This window comes from Heteronotia binoei, chromosome 4 (assembly GCF_032191835.1).
Source record: "Heteronotia binoei isolate CCM8104 ecotype False Entrance Well chromosome 4, APGP_CSIRO_Hbin_v1, whole genome shotgun sequence".
Taxonomy (NCBI): Eukaryota; Metazoa; Chordata; class Lepidosauria; order Squamata; family Gekkonidae; genus Heteronotia; species Heteronotia binoei.
In genome coordinates this window covers 183,973,228-183,991,268 of record NC_083226.1, presented here as the reverse complement: position 1 = coordinate 183,991,268, position 18,041 = coordinate 183,973,228, and the positions used below count along the sequence as shown (strand labels likewise).

At 49.1% G+C, this 18,041-nt stretch overlaps 1 protein-coding gene across 1 annotated transcript; it reads left to right on the top strand.

The window, feature by feature from the left end:
- Positions 1-1,711: 1,711 nt before the first annotated feature.
- LOC132570184 (zinc finger protein 436-like) lies at positions 1,712-11,561 on the top strand (the record flags this gene model as incomplete). The annotated part of the gene is made up of 9 exons (XM_060236618.1): positions 1,712-1,742; positions 2,659-2,777; positions 3,910-4,401; positions 4,671-4,785; positions 7,181-7,257; positions 7,479-7,605; positions 9,534-9,656; positions 10,015-10,222; positions 10,598-11,561. Coding segments are annotated over exons 1-9 (2,256 nt in total), but the record flags the coding sequence as incomplete, so codon positions are not given.
- Positions 11,562-18,041: the final 6,480 nt, after the last annotated feature.

Below are 18,041 nucleotides of genomic sequence, written 5' to 3'. Positions count from 1 at the left end.
TGCAGGGGGTTGGACTAGATGGCCCTGGAGGTCCCTTCCAACTTCCAAAGAAGAACTTTCCTCCCTTTCTCACAATACAAGAACTCGTGGGCACTCAATGAAATTGCTGAGCAGTCTGGTGAGAACGGATAAAAGGAAGTCCTTCTTCACCCAAAGGGTGATAAAGACGTGGAATTCACGGCCACAGGAGGTGGCGGGAGTTGCAAGCATAGTCAGCTTCAAGAGGGCTGGATAAACATCTGGAGCATAGCTCCATCTGGATCTTAGCCACAGGGTATAAATGAAACTCTGTCTGGGGCAGTGATGCTCTGTCTTCTTGGTGCTTGGGGGGGCACAGTGGGAGGGCTTCTAGTGTCCTGGCCCCACTGGTGGACCTCCTGTTGGCGCCTGGGTTTTGGCCACTGTGTGACACAGAGTGTTGCAGCGGATGGGCCACTGGGCTGATCCAACAGGGCTTCTCTTAGGTCCTTCCAAGCCTCCTGTGGATTTAATGAAGACCAACTCATTAAAAACCTGCTGAACACAGGAAACACAAAGTCTGATTTGCCTGATGCAAATTATCATCTCTTTAATCTGAGCTGTGCCCCTTCCTAAACTGAGTTTTGTTCTCTAGGGTTGCTCACTGCCTGAAGGGGGAAAAAGCATTCTAACTTTAACAGAGGCAGGATGGGCTGTTATTTATCTCTTGAGATGATCCCCCACCCACCCTTTCAGGCCTGTTAGCAACCCTAATGCAGATACCTTTCCAAACTAAAGTAGTGAACATATATGAACATATGAAGCTGCCTTATACTGAATCAGACCCTCGGTCCATCAAAGTCAGTATTGTCTTCTCAGACTGGCAGCGGCTCTCCAGGGTCTCAAGCTGAGGTTTTTCACACCTATTTGCCTGGACCCTTTTTTGGAGATGCCAGGGATTGAACCTGGGACCTTCTGCTTCCCAAGCAGATGCTCTACCACTGAGCCACCATCCCTCCCCAAATCTCTTACCCTGTTCCATGGTCATATTCTCCAAAGACTGGTCAAGCAGCAGTACCGCAGTACTGTGATCTGAACTCTCTGCTCACAACCCAAAAAAGATATTACAGCATTGGAAAAAGTGCAGAAAAGGGCAACTAGAATGATTCAAGGGTAGGAACACTTTCCCTATGAAGAAAGGTTAAAACGCTTGGGGCTTGTGGGCACTCAATGAAATTGATGAGCAGTCAGGTGAGAATGGATAAAAGGAAGTCCTTCACCCAAAGAGGGATTAACATGTGGAATTCACTGCCACAAGCATAGCCAACTTCCTGAGGGGATTGGATGAACATGGAGCAGAGGTCCATCAGTGGCTATTAGCCACAAGGCATAGATGGAACTCTCTGTCTGCGGCAAGAGATGCTCTGCATTCTTGGTGTTTCGGAGGGGCAACAGTGGAGAGTCCTGGTCCCCAGTGGTGTAGGGAGGGGGGGCGGGTCGCCCCAGGTCTGGGGGGCCCCGAGCGGGTCTGTCGCCGACGGGCCCGGGCGCATCTCGCCTCCCTCCCCGCCTCCCTCCTTCCGCCGCGCCGTGCCTAGGGCAGAATCGCGCCCGGGATCGACAGACGGAGCCCGCCCTGAGTTGCTGCTGCTGCTTCGCACAGGCTCGAGAGGGAGAGCGCCCGCGCCCCGGGCAGAGGCTCCGCGAAAACAACTTTCCTCCCAAGGGAGCTTTTGCAGCCCAAGACCGGGGCATGCCGAAGCGGACCGAAGATCGGCCTCCGCGTGAGTTGCTGCTTCCTCCCGGCGTTTTTAGGGCTTCTCAGGAACTTTTTTTTTTTTTTTTGCGGAGGGGTTGCAGCTTAAATTGCCCCGCCTGCTGGGGTTGCCAGCCTCCAGATGGGACCTGGGGATCCCCTGGAACTAAAGCTCAGCTCCAGACTATGGAGATCAGTTCCCCTGTTGGAAATGACTCCTCTATCGGCCCACTGAGGCCCCTGTCCTCCCCGCAGAGTGTTGGAGCGGATGGGCCACTGGCCTGGTCCAACAGGGCTTCTCTTATGTTCTTCTGTCTGGGGCAGGGATGCTCTGTGTTCTGGGTGCTTGGGGGGCAGAGTGGGAGGGCTTCTAGTGTCCTGGCCCCACTGGTGGACTTCTTGATGGCACCTGGTTTTTTGGCCACTGTGTGACACAGAGTGTTGGAGCGGATGGGCCACTGGGCTGATCCAACATGGCTTCTCTTATGTTCTTCTGTCTGGGGCAGGGATGCTCTGTATTCTGGGTGCTTGATGTGGGGGGGACAACAGTGGGACGGCTTCTAGTGTCCAGGCCCCACTGGGGGACCTCCTGAAGATCCCTGGGTTTTGGCCACTGTGTGACGCAGAGTGTTGGACTGCATGGGCCATTGGCCTGCTCCAACAGGGCTTCTCTTATGTTCTTCTGTCTGGGGCAGGGATGCTCTGTATTCTTGGTGCTGGGGCGGGAGGCAACAGGGCTTCTCTTAGGTCTTTCCCTGACCCGGCCAAGGGCTGCAGCAGCAGCAGCATCCAGCCACTGTCCATCTGTCTGCTTCGTGGCTCTCCGTCCCTTCCTGCCCTGCAGCCTCCCCAGATCTGGTGCAGAAGAGCCACAAAGCCCTGAGCAGCAGCCGGAGCTCCTCTCGGCGCAGGAGACGGCGGGGCGCCCCTTCCTCCCTCTGCAGCGCCGAGAGGGTTAAGGCCACCGAGTCGGCGGCTGGAGCGGCCGCGGGAGGACCGGGGAGGCGGGGAGGGGGCGGAGAAGGCTCTGCAGCCCGCGGAAGAGGAGCGGGAAGCCGCGGAGGTGGGTGGTCCTCCCGGGGGAGAGCTGGAGACCCCCCTGGAGGTTGGCAACCCCAGCAGGCAGCAGCAGCCGGAGGGTGTCGGGCAGGGAGCCTCGGGGGGAGTCCCAAGCTGGCGGGTGCAGGGAGGGAGGGGTTGCCAGCTCCTGGGCGGGCGGGAAGTCCCTGGGCATTGGGGGAGGGGTGCATGGCAGGAAGAGCCAGCTGGGGGAGGGGAACCCGGGACGGGGAGAGCCACCGCTCTCCATCCCGCCCTCCCTCCGGGGCCCGGTCTCCCCCCCCCAGAAAACTGGCCTCTCCCGGCGGGAGGTGAGTGGTCAACCTGGAGGTTGGCAACCCCGTTTGCAGGGGGCGGGGGAGGGGAGTCTGGAGGGAAGCGCCTCCCTGGCCACACCTCGGCTCTCTCTGCAGCTAGAGGCAAAGGGGCAGCTTGAGCTGGAGACAAATGGGGCTCAGTTTGGGGTACCACATTTGAAGAAGGGTCCAGACAAGCTGGAAGGGTCCAGGGGAGGGCGACGAAGGTGGTGAGGGGTCTGGAGACCAAGTCCTAGGAGGAAAGGTGGAAGGAGCTGGGGATGTTTAGCCTGCAGAGGAGGCGGCTGAGAGGTGATAGGATCACCATCTTCAAGCACTTGAAGGTCTGTCCTATACAGGATGGGGTGGAATTGTTTTCTGTGGCGCCAGAAGGTTGGACCAGAACCAGTGGGTTGAAATTAAATCCAAAGATTTTCTGGCTCAACATGAGGAAGAACTTCCTGACCGTTAGAGCGGTTCCTCAGTGGAACAGGCTTCCTCCTCGGGAGGTGGTGGGCTCTCCTTCCTTGGAGGTTTTTAAACAGAGGCTAGATGGCCATCTGATAGCAATGAAGGTCCTGTGAATTTAGGGGGAGGTGTTTGTGAGTTTCCTGCATTGTGCAGGGGGTTGGACTAGATGATCCTGGAGGTCCCTTCCAACTTTTCCTACTTAAATGCAGAAAGGAGGCCCAAATGGGATCTAATGGGATGACTCATTCATGCTGATTGGCTGGCCGGAATGCCAAGCACTTTGGCTTCCGCTGCAGTGGAGAATGCAGTGCTGTATCTTCATTCGCTTTGACTTTCCATGTGACTGTCTGTGACTCTGCTTTCCTCCAGAGAGACGCCTCTCTTCATACCCAAGGGACTAAAGGCATCATCACCCAGTCAGAGGTGCAGGGGAAAGAGATGGAAGAGCAGAACCCAGAAGGACCTGGAACTGGCAAGGCAGAAACTGAAAGCCTCCATCCCACCCAAACCAAGAGTGATGTTGAATTCTGGGACTGCCCGGTGCCAATTATCCATGATCAGCTCACTGCCATCTCAGATGTACATCGCCAACGCTTCCGGCAATTCCACTACCGGGAGGCCGATGGGCCCCGAGAGGTCTGCAGCCAGCTCCATGGACTTTGCAGCCAGTGGCTGAGGCCGGAGAGGCGCACCAAGAAGCAGATTGTGGACCTGGTGATCCTGGAGCAGTTCCTGGCCATTCTGCCCCAGGCAATGCAAAGCTGGGTCAGAGGATGTGGGCCGGAGACCAGTTCCCAGGCGGTGGCCCTGGCCGAAGGTTTCCTCCTGAGTCAGGCAGAGGAGAAGAGGCAAGCAGAACAGGTGAGGGGACTCCATATGTCCAATTCAAGCAATCATATCTGGCCTTCTCCCAAAGGTTCCCTGCCAGACATCTGTCCAAGTGCTAATCATCCAAATGGGAGATTAAACAGGCTCTTTCACAGACTCTTCTACTAGAGAATTTCTGATCCCTCCAGATAACTGACCAGATCTGCTGATGGGAGGGTGCAGAGTCTGGGAGTGGGGCAAGATCTCTTCCTTGGTCTCTCTTCCATTCCATCTCTTACACCTCTCCCTCACTGCTGTTTCAGATGTGGGCACCATCCGTGAAGACAGAAGCTGCAATTCCTGAGGCAGAAGGAGCTTCTTTGGAGCAAGGGCAGAGGGCACAGGCCACGGAGCAGGCCCAAGATGCCCTCTGCTGTGGTAAAGACCCGTCGTGGCTGGGTGCAACTGTGGCACACTGTGAATTTGATGGGTAGAAACTAGTTGGGGGTGAGGAAGAGAATTAAAATCCTTCTTCACACAACACAGAGTTAATTTGTGGCACTCCATGTCCACTCACTGTGGTGCCCCTAAAAGGAGATCACGCAAATTCATGGTGATTCCTCCTATTCATTTAAATATTCATATCTCACCTTCCTTCCAGAAGAGAAACTCAAGGTGGCTTTACTTAGTTATTTTGTTCGATTTTTAGCCTGCCCTTCGCGTAGGTCAGGCGCAGGGTGGGCTACATCATAAAAACAACTAACAATTAAAATCCGTTAAAATTTATATAAAATATCCAAAATTTCAAATAACAATAGAGACTAGAATGGCAGATTCTGCCTCACAAACATGGCCTCTTGTCCAGGTCCAGCAGCGGTGGTCCTTGAAAGGGCAGCTGCTGTGAGAGCCCTCTCCAGCCCCACCCACCTCACAGGGTGTCTGTTGTGGGGGAGGAAGGGAAAGGAGATTGTGAGCCGCTCTGAGACTCTTCGGAGTGGAGGGCGGGATATAAATCCAATATCTTCATCTACCTCACAGGGTGTCTGTTGTGGGGGAGGAAGGGAAAGGAGATTGTGAGCCGCTCTGAGACTCTTGGGAGTGGAGGGCGGGATATAAATCCAATATCTTCATCTACCTCACAGGGTGTCTGTTGTGGAGGAGGAAGGGAAAGGAGATTGTGAGTCGCTCTGAGACTCTTCGGAGTGGAGGGCGGGATATAAATCCAATATCTTCTTCTTCATCATCTTCTTCTAGAATGGCAGATTCTGCCTCACAAACCTTGCCCAGTTCCGCAGGGCCTGTAAGACAACCCTCTTCCGGCTGGCTTATGACTAGCTGGTACAAGAAACCAAGTGTGGTTATACTAGATTTCTGCTGTCCCTAATGTTTTAATATTTAAATGTATTAATTATCTTAACTGTTTTTATGCTTAAACTTTATTTATGTGAAATTTTGTGTTGTGAGCCGCCCTGAGCCACTTGCTGGGAAGGGCGGGATATAAATAATAAAATAAATAAATAAATAAACATGGCCTATTGTCCAGGTCCAGCTGGTTGTAACATGAGCTGCCAAAAGACACACTGAAAACTCATTCCTGTTACTCTCAAGTTTCCAGATGCACTCAAGTCACATCTGGGCTGAATTTGTTTGATTTGATTTACCGTATATCCCGCCCTCCCCTGAGGAGACAGGTTAAAACAGATAAAAGGAAGTACTTCTTCACCCAAAGGGTGATTAACATGTGGAATTCACTGCCACAGGAGGTGGTGGCGGCCACAAGTATAGCCACCTTCAAGAGGGGTTTAGATAAAAATATGGAGCACCTGTCCATCAGTTGCTATTAGCCACAGTGTGTGCGTTTGCTGTGAGCCGCCCTGAGCCATTTTATGGGAAGGGCGGGATATAAGTTATAGAATAAATAAAAAATTTTGCCACTGTGTGACACAGAGTTTTGGACTGGATGGGCCGTTGGCCTGATCCAACATGGCTTCTCTTATGTTCTTATGTTCCCCGCTGAAGCAGGCTCAGGGTGGCTCGCAGCAACAAACGAAAACAATCCATTTAAAAACAGCATGACATTAATAGGACCATTTAAAAATCAATCATTAAAACAATCTGGTGCTGATATAAGTTGTAGTTGTTTCGTTTCCGATGCCTTCAGTATTCTTACATTTGCTCCCGCAATACGATAACTCTAGATCAGTTAAAGGCTAGCTGGAAGAGTGTGTTTTTACAGGCCTTGCAGAACTGGGCGAGGTCCCACAAGGCCCTTGTGTCCTCCGGTAGCTGGTTCCACCAGTAGGGGGCTGCTACCGAGAAGGCCCTCTCTCTGGTAGATTGTGAATGTGATGGTAACATGTCATGCTATGTCATTTCAACATCCCCCACCCCCTTCACTCCTCCCAGGCCAGCCCCACATCTCATAAAGGTTTGAAATATTTTGGCAGCATTTCGAATCCCCAAAGCTCATAGGTCATAGAATAATAGAGTTAGAAGGGACCTCTAGGGTCATCTAGTTGAACCCCCTGCACAATGCAGGAGACTCACAAACACCTCCCCTCAATTCACAGGATCTTCATTGCTGTCAGATGTCCATCTAGTCTCTTGTTTAAAAACCTCCAAGGAAGGAGAGCCCTCCACCTCCCAAGTAGGAAGCCTGTTCCACTGAGGAATCGCTCTAACTCGCTCTAGGTCCCTGGTGCTTCTCCCATAATGTAATAAAAAGTGTTAAAGAATTTGCTCAGGGAAGGTTTCAGACTCCTGGGGAGGGGGTGGGAGGTGTGTGCAGGAGGGAAGAAACAAGCAAACACTCTTCCTTCTTCCTTTATCTCAGTACCAAGCAGTGAAGAGATGCTGTTGAGTGTTCCTCTTTTCAGAGATGTGAAAACGACTGCTGCAGCTCCAGTCCAGGTAGGGGAGATGAGCAGGGAGGGGGGACAGCCTGGGTCCCTCTTCCTTTCTGTGGGGGGGGGGGGCGCTTTGCTCCTGCAGCCACTACAAGGTGTGTGCGTGAGAGTTCCTCTGCACCCCGTTCCTTCTGTCTGTCCCTGTACCTTCCCAGACGACTCCCTTCCAAGGTGCCAGCTCTGCCTGGCATGATGTCTGAGGAGCGAATCTGCTTTTTCTTCCAGGGTCCCTTTTCCTTTGAGGAGGTGTCCGTCTCTTTCACGGAGGCTGAGTGGGCCCTGCTGGATCCAGGACAAAGAGCTCTGTACAGGAAAGTCATGCTGGAGAACTATGGGAGCGTGGCCTTTCTGGGTAAGGATCTTTCATAGGGGCAAAGGTGCCAATTGCTGCCATTGTGATGAGGCTTGAATCAAATGATTCAATAGCAATACAGCATTTTGAGGCCTGTCCCGCTACTGGGAGAGCTGCTGCCAGACTGAGCGGACAAGACTGACTTCAATGGACCAAGGGTCTAATTCCGTAGCAGGCAGCTTCGTGTGTTTGAGTGTGTGTGTACTCGCCCAGGGGCAACTGAGGCCAGTGTTGTGGCCAGCCCTCAACCGGAGAAGGTGCCCTGGCTTGAGCCAAAGGGGATGAGAACCCTCAGAAATCCTTATTTCTCTGTGGCTAAACTTTACAACACACCTGCCTGTGATCTGGAAACAGTCATGTGCAGAACCGAAGCCTGGGTCTCCCTGAGTCCTCATTCTTTGTACCCAAGCAGCATCCAGTTCAGTGGGCACAGGAGGAGAGTGTGCACAAGTAATGCAGACCCTCTTTAAAGATATATAAAAGTTATTAAAGATTTTTAAACATCGCTAAACAGCACAGTTTCTGCAGCTCGGCAACAAATAAAGAAGAAAAGTTAGTTGTGCTGGCTTGCAGACTTGGAGTATCCGGTGCCAGAATGGAGCAAGATAGGGTTGTTTAGTCCAAGGTCAGGGCTCCAGAAGCCAAGCAAGGCAGAGTTGGTGGCTTAGCATCTTTCGTACACATTGTATCCATGCCTGACAGCCTCTCTTGGCTGGCTTTATAGCCCACGGCTAAGGATCATGCTTGCAGCAAAGTGCCTGGGAGCAATCCTGCAACTACCTCTTTGTTATCAGCAAGCAGCTGGCGTCAGACCAGGAGACCGTGCACTTTGCCATCTTGTCTGTAGCTCTGTTCTCAGCCTCCGTCTGCAGCGCTCTAATTTTGTGGGTGATACTGGAGGGCTGGGGACAGCCAACTGAGGTTACCTGCTGAGGGTTTTGGTGGCTGTGCCCTAGCTGTTGGCTGCGAATCCTAACAAGCCTGCAGCTCATATTCCTTATGGTCAGCCGGCTGGCTAAAGGGGGCTCCTGTTGTACTGAGGAGTCCTCACTATTGCTGAGGCCTGGCTGACCCACAACACCGACTGAACTATCTAATACATGAAATACTTTGTATTAAATGACAACTCTTGTTGTAGCATGAATATACCAGCTGTAGCCTAAGTTACTCTACATAAAACTATTCTTCATGATGAAGCAGGATAATATCAAGGTGTACTAGCATGGCTTCCCTCTGGACGATACCCGTAGTATACGTTGTACCTTTACCTCAGGTGGTCCTAACGACCCAATCAAGGGCCCTTCTTGATGGAATCTTCCAGAGATTGTCAGCACCCTCCTAATGCCACCTCCCTCCTGGTTACACTACTGACTACTGGTTACAGGTTCTCATGATTAACCAATTGCCACATTCTGTAGTCTGGCCCTGAAGAAGATAATGCTGCAGAGAGACACAAATCGCAAACACCTGAAAGTTGGACCAGGTGACTTAATAATTACATTAGCCCTTGTGGAGGGGGTGCTTTGCCTCAGAGATCCGTATCCCTTATTGCCAGTTTGGTGTAGTGGTTAAGTGGACTTTTATCTGGGAGAACCAGGTTTGATTCCCCAATCAATCCTCTCTCTGTTAGAGCTGTTCTCTCAAGAACAGTTTCTGTCAGAGCTCTCTCAGCCCCACCACCTCACAGGGCATCTTTTGTGGGGAGGGGAAGGAAAAGGAGATTTTAAGCTGCTCTGAGACTCCTTTGGGTAGTGATTGGCAGGCTTTAAATGCAATCTCCTCCTCCTCCTCTTCTTCACTTTGATCTTGACCACGAGTTCATCCTTCCAGAAGAATTTTTATTCTTGACTTTCTTTCCTTTCCCATATAAGAATGATCAGTCTCTTTCTCCCTCCCTCTCTCTCTCTCTCTCTCTCTTTCTGCAAAAGAAATGAGAAGTATAAGAAAGACAGTGGTGGAAACAGACCATGGCTTTGCATCCAAAGAAAGGCTGGAGAGTTCAACAAGAGGATCCGAAGAGCATATTTCCTTCCCAAATGAGCTGGCTGAGAGTGAGTATCCTTTATGGTTATGTCAAGGGAAGAGGCAAGGAACAGCCACAGCGGATTTATGGTTTACTTCTGAGCAACAAGCATAAAGCCCTCTGAGTAAGGAGGAAGAGAGGGAGGGTGGCCTTTTGGGGACTGAAATCTGGAGGTGCAGAAACTCATTCTGGGCAAGAGCTCTCCTGTGGCTCTTCAGGGAGTGTGAGGTATCCTTCAATACTAAATATTCTGGGGAAAGTTGGTTAAGATCAGGCAAACTGGATGAGGCCAAAGGGGCGTCAATCCTTTCCTTATGTAGTCACATAGATGCCTTTGGACCTTACAAACCTCCCAGGTACTAAAAGGGTCTCTCTATTTATTGCAGCAGAGGATGATCAGAGAAATGAGGAGGACGAGGAACTTCATCAGCAAATGCCAGTCAGAGTTAAAAATGGCTTGAAAGGAAACGTCAGTTTTCGAGGCCTACCTGAGAGAAAGTACGGTGGCCATATGGCTGAGAATCAAGATGGAAGAAAGCATAACATAACTAAGCACATGATAATGAAGGCAAGTAAATCCGTTAAGTGTGGAAAGTACTTCAGAAGTAGATCACAGCTCCTTGTGGACCAAGGAACCCACACAGGGGAGAAACCATTCAAATGCACAGAGTCTGGAAAGAGATTCAGGAGCTTTGCAAATCTTCAGGAACATCAGAAAACTCATACAGGGGAGAAACCATTTTCCTGGAAAGAGTGTGGAAAGAGATTCAGGAGGAGTGGCCGTCTTGAAGAGCATCAAAGAACTCACATGGGGGAGAAACCATTTGAATGCACAGAGTGTGGGAAGAGATTCAGTCAGAGTATCAGTCTTCAGCTGCACCAAGGAACCCACACAGAGGAGAAACCTTTTGTATGTTCAGAGTGTGGAAAGAGATTCAGTACGAGTGTGTATCTTCAACGGCACCAAAGAACCCACACAAGGGAGAAACCATTTGAATGCTCAGAGTGTGGAAAGAGATTCAGTCAGAGCGGCAATCTTCAAGCCCATCAAAGAACCCACACAGGGGAGAAACCTTTTGTATGTTCAGAGTGTGGAAAGAGATTCAGTACGAGTGCGTATCTTCAACGGCACAAAAGAACCCACACAAGGGAGAAACCTTTTGAATGCTCAGAGTGTGGAAAGAGATTCAGTTGGTGTAGCGATCTCCAACGGCATCAAGTAACCCACACGGGAGAGAAACGTTTTCAATGCTCAGAGTGTGGAAAGAGATTCAGTCAATGTGTCAGTGTTCAACTGCATCAGAGAACCCACACAGGGGAGAAACCTTTTGATTGCTCAGAGTGTGGGAAGAGATTCAGTCGGAGTAGCAGTCTTCAAGAGCATCAAAGAACCCACACAGGGGAGAAACGTTTTGAATGCACAGAGTGTGGAAAGAGATTCAGTCAGAGTAGTCATCTTCGAAACCATCGAAGAACCCACACAGGGGAGAAACCTTTTGAATGCTCAGAGTGTGGGATGAGATTCAGTCGGAGTTACACTCTCCAACATCATCAAGTAACCCACACAGAGCAGAAACCATTTGAATGCACAGAGTGTGGGAAGAGATTCAGTTGGAGTTGCAGTCTTAAAGAGCATCAAAGAACCCACACAGGGGAGAAACCTTTTGAATGCTCAGAGTGTGGGAAGAGATTCAGTCGGAGTATCAGGCTTCAGCTGCACCAAAGAACCCACACAGGGGAGAAACCTTTTGAATGCTCAGAGTGTGGGATGAGATTCAGTCGGAGTTACACTCTCCAACATCATCAAGTAACCCACACAGAGCAGAAACCATTTGAATGCACAGCGTGTGGGAAGAGATTCAGTCAGAGAAGCAATCTTCAAGTCCATCAAATAACCCACACAGGGGAGAAACCTTTTGCATGCTCAGAGTGTGGGAAGAGATTCAGTCGGAGTATCAGTCTTCAGCTGCACCAAAGAACCCACACAGGGGAGAAACCTTTTATATGTTCAGAGTGTGGAAAGAGATACAGTACGAGTGTGTATCTTCAACTGCACCAAAGAACCCACACAGGGGAGAAACCTTTTGCATGCTCAGAGTGTGGAAAGAGATTCAATTGGAGTGGCAGTCTCCAACGGCATCAAGTAACCCACACGGGAGAGAAACCTTTTGAATGCACAGAGTGTGGAAAGAGATTCAGTCAGAGAAGTAATCTTCAAGTCCATCAAAGAACCCACACAGGGGAGAAACCTTTTGAATGCTCAGAGTGTGGGAAGAGATTCAGTACAAATAGGTATCTTCAGCAGCACCAAGAAATCCACACAGGGGAGAAACCTTTTGAATGCACCGAGAGTGGAAAGAGATAACAGTACGAGTGTGTATCTTCAACTGCACCAAAGAACCCACACAGGGGGGAAACCTTTTGTATGTTCAGAGTGCGGAAAGAGATTCGGTACGAGTGTGTATCTTCAACAGCATCAAAGAACCCACACAGAGATGAAACCTTTTGAATGCTCAGAGTGTGGGAAGAGATTCACTTGGAGCAGCATTCTTCAACAACATCTAAGAGCCCATACAGGGAGAAACCCTTTTAATTCTCAGAGTGTGGAAAGAGAACCCACAGGGAAGAAACATTTTGAGTGCTCAGAGTGACTGATTAACGATAGGAGACTGATTAACAATAGAAGTCATCTATGGCAATATAGAGGAAAAATGCTCAGAATGTGCAGTTTAACTCAGCTTGGAAATCATGTAGAGAATCTAAGAACCACCAGAAAGAGAAATGGTGAAAATGCTTACCCCCCCCAAAAGGTCTTTCTTCATATTTTACACCTAAAAGACAACTACTCTTCATATAAAACATTAGAATCATAGAGTTGGAAGGGACCTCGAGGGTCAACTAGTCCAACCTCCTGCACAATGCAGGAAGTTCGGAAATACTGCCCCCTAAATTCACAGGATCCTCATTGCTGTCAGATGGCCATCCAGCCTCTCTTTAAAAACCTCCAAGGAAGGAGAGCCCACTGCCTCCTGAGGAAGCCTGTTCCATTTAGGTAGGAAAAATCCAATGCATGGTTATAGGATGGGGGAGACTTGTCTTAGCAGTAATATGTGCCAAAAGGAACTAGGGGTATTAGTGGAACATACGCTGACTTATGTAAGGCCCTCTTCACACATTCTACTGGTAAGACAAGTCTCCCCCGTCCTATAACCAAGGATTGGATTTTTCCTATCTAAATGGAACAGGCTTCCTCGGGAGGCAGTGGGCTCTCCTTCCTTGGAGGTTTTTAAACAGAGGCTAGATGGCCATCTGATAGTGATGAGGATCCTGTGAATTTAGAGGGAGGTGTTTGTGAGTTTCCTGCATTGTGCAGGAGGTTGGACTAGATGACCCTGGAGGTCCCTTCCAACTTTTCCTACTTAAATGCAGAACTTTACATTTATACCTGTTAAAATTCATGTTATTGGCTTTAGCCCAGTTTTCCAGCATGTCAAGATCATCCTGGATCCTGTTTCTGTCTTCTACTGCAGGGGTGGCCAATGGTAGCTTTCCAGATGTTTTTTGCCTACAACTCCCATCAGCCCCAGCCATCAGCCATGCTGGCTGGGGCTGATAAGAAGAAGAAGATATTGGATTTATATCCCGCCCTTCGCTCCGAAGAGTCTCAGAGCGGCTCACAATCTCCTTTACCTTCCTCCCCCACAACAGACACCCTGTGAGGTGGGTGGGGCTGGAGAGGACTCTCACAGCAGCTGCCCTTTCAAGGACAACCTCTGCCAGAGCTATGGCTGACCCAAGGCCATGCTAGCAGGTGCAAGTGGAGGAGTGGGGAATCAAACTCGGTTCTCCCAGATAAGAGTCCGCACACTTAACCACTACACCAAACTGGCTGTTGTACGCAAAAAACATCTGGAGAGCTACACTTGGCCGCCCCTGTTCTACTGTATTTGCAACCCCTCCCAATTTAGTATCATCTGCAAATTTAGTAAGTGGTCCCTCTATTCCTTCATCCAAATAACTTATTAGGATTTTGAATAAAACAGGTCCCAGGACAGATCCTTGAGGCGCTCCTTTTGTCCCTCCACTTCAAGAGGATGAGGAACCATTCACAAGCACTCTTTGGGTGTGATCTGTCAGCCAGTTACAGATCCACCTAACGGTAACAGGATCCAAACCACATTTTACCAACTTGCCAACAAGGGTAGTATGTGGAATCTTATCAAAAGGCCATTGACACTATATTAACTCTTGTACAAAGCATGAATCTACACAGAAATCTTACCCTAACTTGGAAGAAATGTTAAAAATGCTTGGATTGTGGAAGGAGCTTCAGCCATGTTTGAAGCCCTCAAATAGATCTCACAGGGGAGAAAGCAGAGATGGGTTCTGCCAATTGAAAGAGATTCAAGACCTTATAAATGCCCAGGGTGTGGCAAGAGCTTGAAGCACAGATCTGATTGTCATATTCCTCAGAGGATCTAGAGAGGGGTGAAACATTCCTATATCTGGCTCTGAGGAGGGTCTTTAGACACCTAGGTATTGAAAGCTCAGAAAGAAGTTACACAAAAAGCTTCCGGTTTCAGCATAGCGAGAAGCAGTCGCATTCCCGATGGCTCTTGTGGGGGGTGGGCTTTTGGGGTCACCAGAAGCAGGTCGACCCAGTAGGACCCCAGTCAGGGGGTTCTCAAGGCAGGGGGAGCAAGAGGAGGGTCGAGCTGGGGCTGTCGGCTCCATTTTGAGCCTCCTGGTATCCCCAAAGCAGATGCCTTAATGGCGGATGCCTTAATGACGAAGAAGCTGTGAATGCCGGAGAGGAGGAGAAAGGGCAGCAAGGTTTTTACAACTGAGAAGAGACTTCCAACAAAAGGCAATAGACAGAGCTAAGTCATTTACTATGTTCTATAGAATAAGCAGTGGCTTGGAATTTGTGGTCGGGCGATGAAGGGGGGGTGAACTGAGTGCGGCGACGGAGAAGAGGAGAAGTTTGGAACTGACGGCAACAGCTGAAAGATTAAAGGTTTAGCGTTTGGTATACTTGGTTAGCAGGCAGATTGCGGCTGCTGATGGACGTATGGCTGATTGTTCTTATAAATACAAACTTTCTATTCAATTAATTTTGACTGCATGATTTTTGGGGTTGTAAAAAATAATTGTATGTGACTGTTGCTTTTGTGATATATGGACGGTGTTCTGGAAGGGACAGAATAGCAGAAATCAAAACACTAAATGAAACCGGCTGGTGAGATTTATTCCAGAGCGAGTGGATGGAAAGTAGAAGAGCAACAGGAAGAGAGAAGACTTAATGCAGGGGTGGCCAACAGTAGCTCTCCAGATGTTTTTTTGCCTGGTGTTTTTTGGCTGATGGCTGGGGCTGATGGGAGTTGTAGGCAAAAAACATCCGGAGAGGTTCCTTTGGCCACCTCTGTCTTAATGAAAACATTTTGGACTTTAAATGAAAGCATGAGATGATAATACATTAAGGCGGCAGTAACTGGGAGCAGGAGAGAGAAAAGAGTAAATGTGGTTGGTTTTGTGTGAGTGGAAAGCTAAGTGACTAGGTGCGGTTGGCTGCGTAATAAATATATCTGTGAAGTGGAAAACTTATAGACGGGGATACAGTGAATTGGTGGAACTAGATTTATGATAGTTAAACTATAAACTGTAGAAGGAACAAGGCGGGAAGAAGGAAGAAAGAACAAGGTTGGAAGATTCAAAGTGGATAACAGCAAGACGTGTTTATTTGAACTTTAAATTTCAGGAGAGATACTGGACTCTATAGAACAGAGCATGGGATGACTGATAAAAGAGTGGAAGTTGGAGTGCTTGGGTTAACATGGATGAGTGATTGGTGTAGGATGCAATGATAAAGCATGAGTGAAGAGAGGAGCGTATGAGAGGCATGGTGTATAGGTGTGAATGTTTAATTATTAGAAAAATGAAGTAATCATTACTGAGAGATATTGTGAACGGTTTTGGGTGTTTGACCAGTGCAAAACAGAAGTAATTAATGGTTAAGTTTGATTATAACTAATTGTAATTAAAGATTTTATTTATGATTTGTATCCCGCCCTTCCCACAAAAGTGGCTTCCCACATGATGTAATCAGTACTTGATTAACTGTAGTTGATTACTTAAAAAAAAATAGATAGTTTAAGTTGGTATAGCGTGATCCTGTCAACTAATGAATTGAGTAGTTTAATTTGATTCTGAGCAGGGAAAGGGGGAGATACAACATTTTTGTTAAATAAGTAAATGAAGAGTAGGAGATAAACTCAGCCCGTCTTAAGATGAGTAAGACAGAGAGATTGACACTTTTACCGGGGATCCCTGAACCGGCGCATGTTGTGATTTCACAGGAGATCCTTGAAGAGTGGCAAACCGGTATGCAAATGTACCTAGCGACAGCGTTGAGTCGGAAGCAGGCCAATCTAATGGATCAGATCGGAGGGTCTCCTTCAGACACCCAGGTGCTGAAGGCTCAGAAAGTAGTTACACAAAGGAGGGCTTTTTTAGTGGTCCCCCCCCACCCCCCAGTGAAACTTGCTGCTTCATGTGATCTGCCAATCTAAGTTTTTCTGACATCTACAAAACTGGCAGAAACATTTCCTTTTCCAAATCCTGTGAGGAAATGGACGAGTTGAGGATAACAGATCCCTGCAGCCTCTCTGCTACGGGCATAAACATCGTGTGACCAACCGGCAGCCTTAGTTCAGAAACTTCTTAAATCTGACAAGTAGCTCTTGAGAGGCATTACACAACCCTCTCATCTCCCCCGTCCAGCCTGCTGTGCGTGTTTTTGGGGTATTATTACCTTGAAGTCCAAAGAGTTCTGGCGATAGGATTTATTTGGGTTGGAAAGAAAACCTTGTGTCTCCTTACCCAACAACTCAGTAAGTTCTAAGAGGTCAGACGCACACACACACATCCAGCATTGTGGAAATGGAATAGTATCTGTGGAGTTGGCATGTGAACCTTGCGGAAGGTGAAGGAAGGATAGGAAAGGTCCCCTGTGCAAGCGCCAGTCGTTTCCGACTCTGGGGTGACATTGCTTTCAAAATGTTTTCATGGCAGACTTTTTATGGGGTGGATTGCCATGGCCTTCTCCAGTCTTTTACACTTTCCCCCCAGCATGCTGGGGACTCATTTTACCGAGCTCGGAAGGATGGAAGGCTGAGTCAACCTTGGGCCGGCTACCTGAATCCACCTTCCACCGGAATTGAACTCAGGTCATGAGCAGAGAGTTCTGACCACAGTACTGCAGTACTGCTGAACATGTTCCTTAATCCTGATTCTCCTCCCACCCCCAGATTTTCCCAGGCAGGATATGGAAGTTTCTCTCCTCCTTCTCCTTCCCCCTCCCCCTAAAACCATGAGCCAGAAATGTCCCGGAGAGAGCCCTGGGCCAAGGTAACTCCCCACCTCTGACTCCTCAGAGGTCCCCTTGAATTCCTCCTTGGAGATTATGACCATGCAGCAGGGTGAGAGATTTCATCTCACTACTTTAATTTGGAAAGGTCTCTGCATTAGGGTTGCTAAAGACCTGAAAGGGTGGTGTGGGGGGATCCTGTCTTTTCCCCAGAGGCTTTGTGGGTGGAAATGGGCATCTGAAGAGATAAATAACAGCCCATCGTCTGTTAAAGGGAGAGAATGCTTTTTTCCCCTTCAGGCAGTGAGCGACTCTAGAAAACAGATGCCAAGGATTTTGGCTTCCCCTTCCCCTGCAGAGGGCAATGGAGTGGTGAGAGCGAGTTTGGTGTGGTGGTAAAGTGTGCGGACTCTTATCTGGGAGAATCGGGTTTGATTCCCCCCTCCTCCACTTGCAGCTGCTGGAATGGCCTTGGATCAGCCATAGCTCTTGCAGGAGTTGTCCTTGAAAGTGCAGCTGCTGTGAGAGCCCTCTCAGCCCCACCCACCTCACAGGGTTTCTGTTGTGAGGGAGGACGGTGAAAGAGATTGTGAGCCACTCTGGGATTCAAAGTATGAGACGGGGTATAAACAATATATCCTTCCTTCCTCTCTCCCCATTCAGCATCCTCTACCTTGGAAAACTAAAGCCCAGTTCTGAGCTGCCGGCCACTAGGTCAGGCTCTCCAGGACTTCGGGGGGGGGGGGGGGAGCCTCACTTTCCCCTCTGAGCCAGTTTGGTATAGTGGTTAGGAGCACAGACTCTAATCGGGAGAACTGGGTTTGATTCCCTACTCCACATGCAGCTGCTGGGTGACCTTGGATCAGCTGCAGTTCTCTGAGATTTTCTCTCAAGAGCAGTTCTTTTTCTTTCCCCATTTCCATTTTTATTACACTTTATGTTACCTAACACATCATGCAATAAAAATACAAACCAAAATACAAACCCTGTATTAACATAACGGAATTGTCAAGCAGCCCCGTGGCGCAGGGTGGTAAAGCAGCAGTA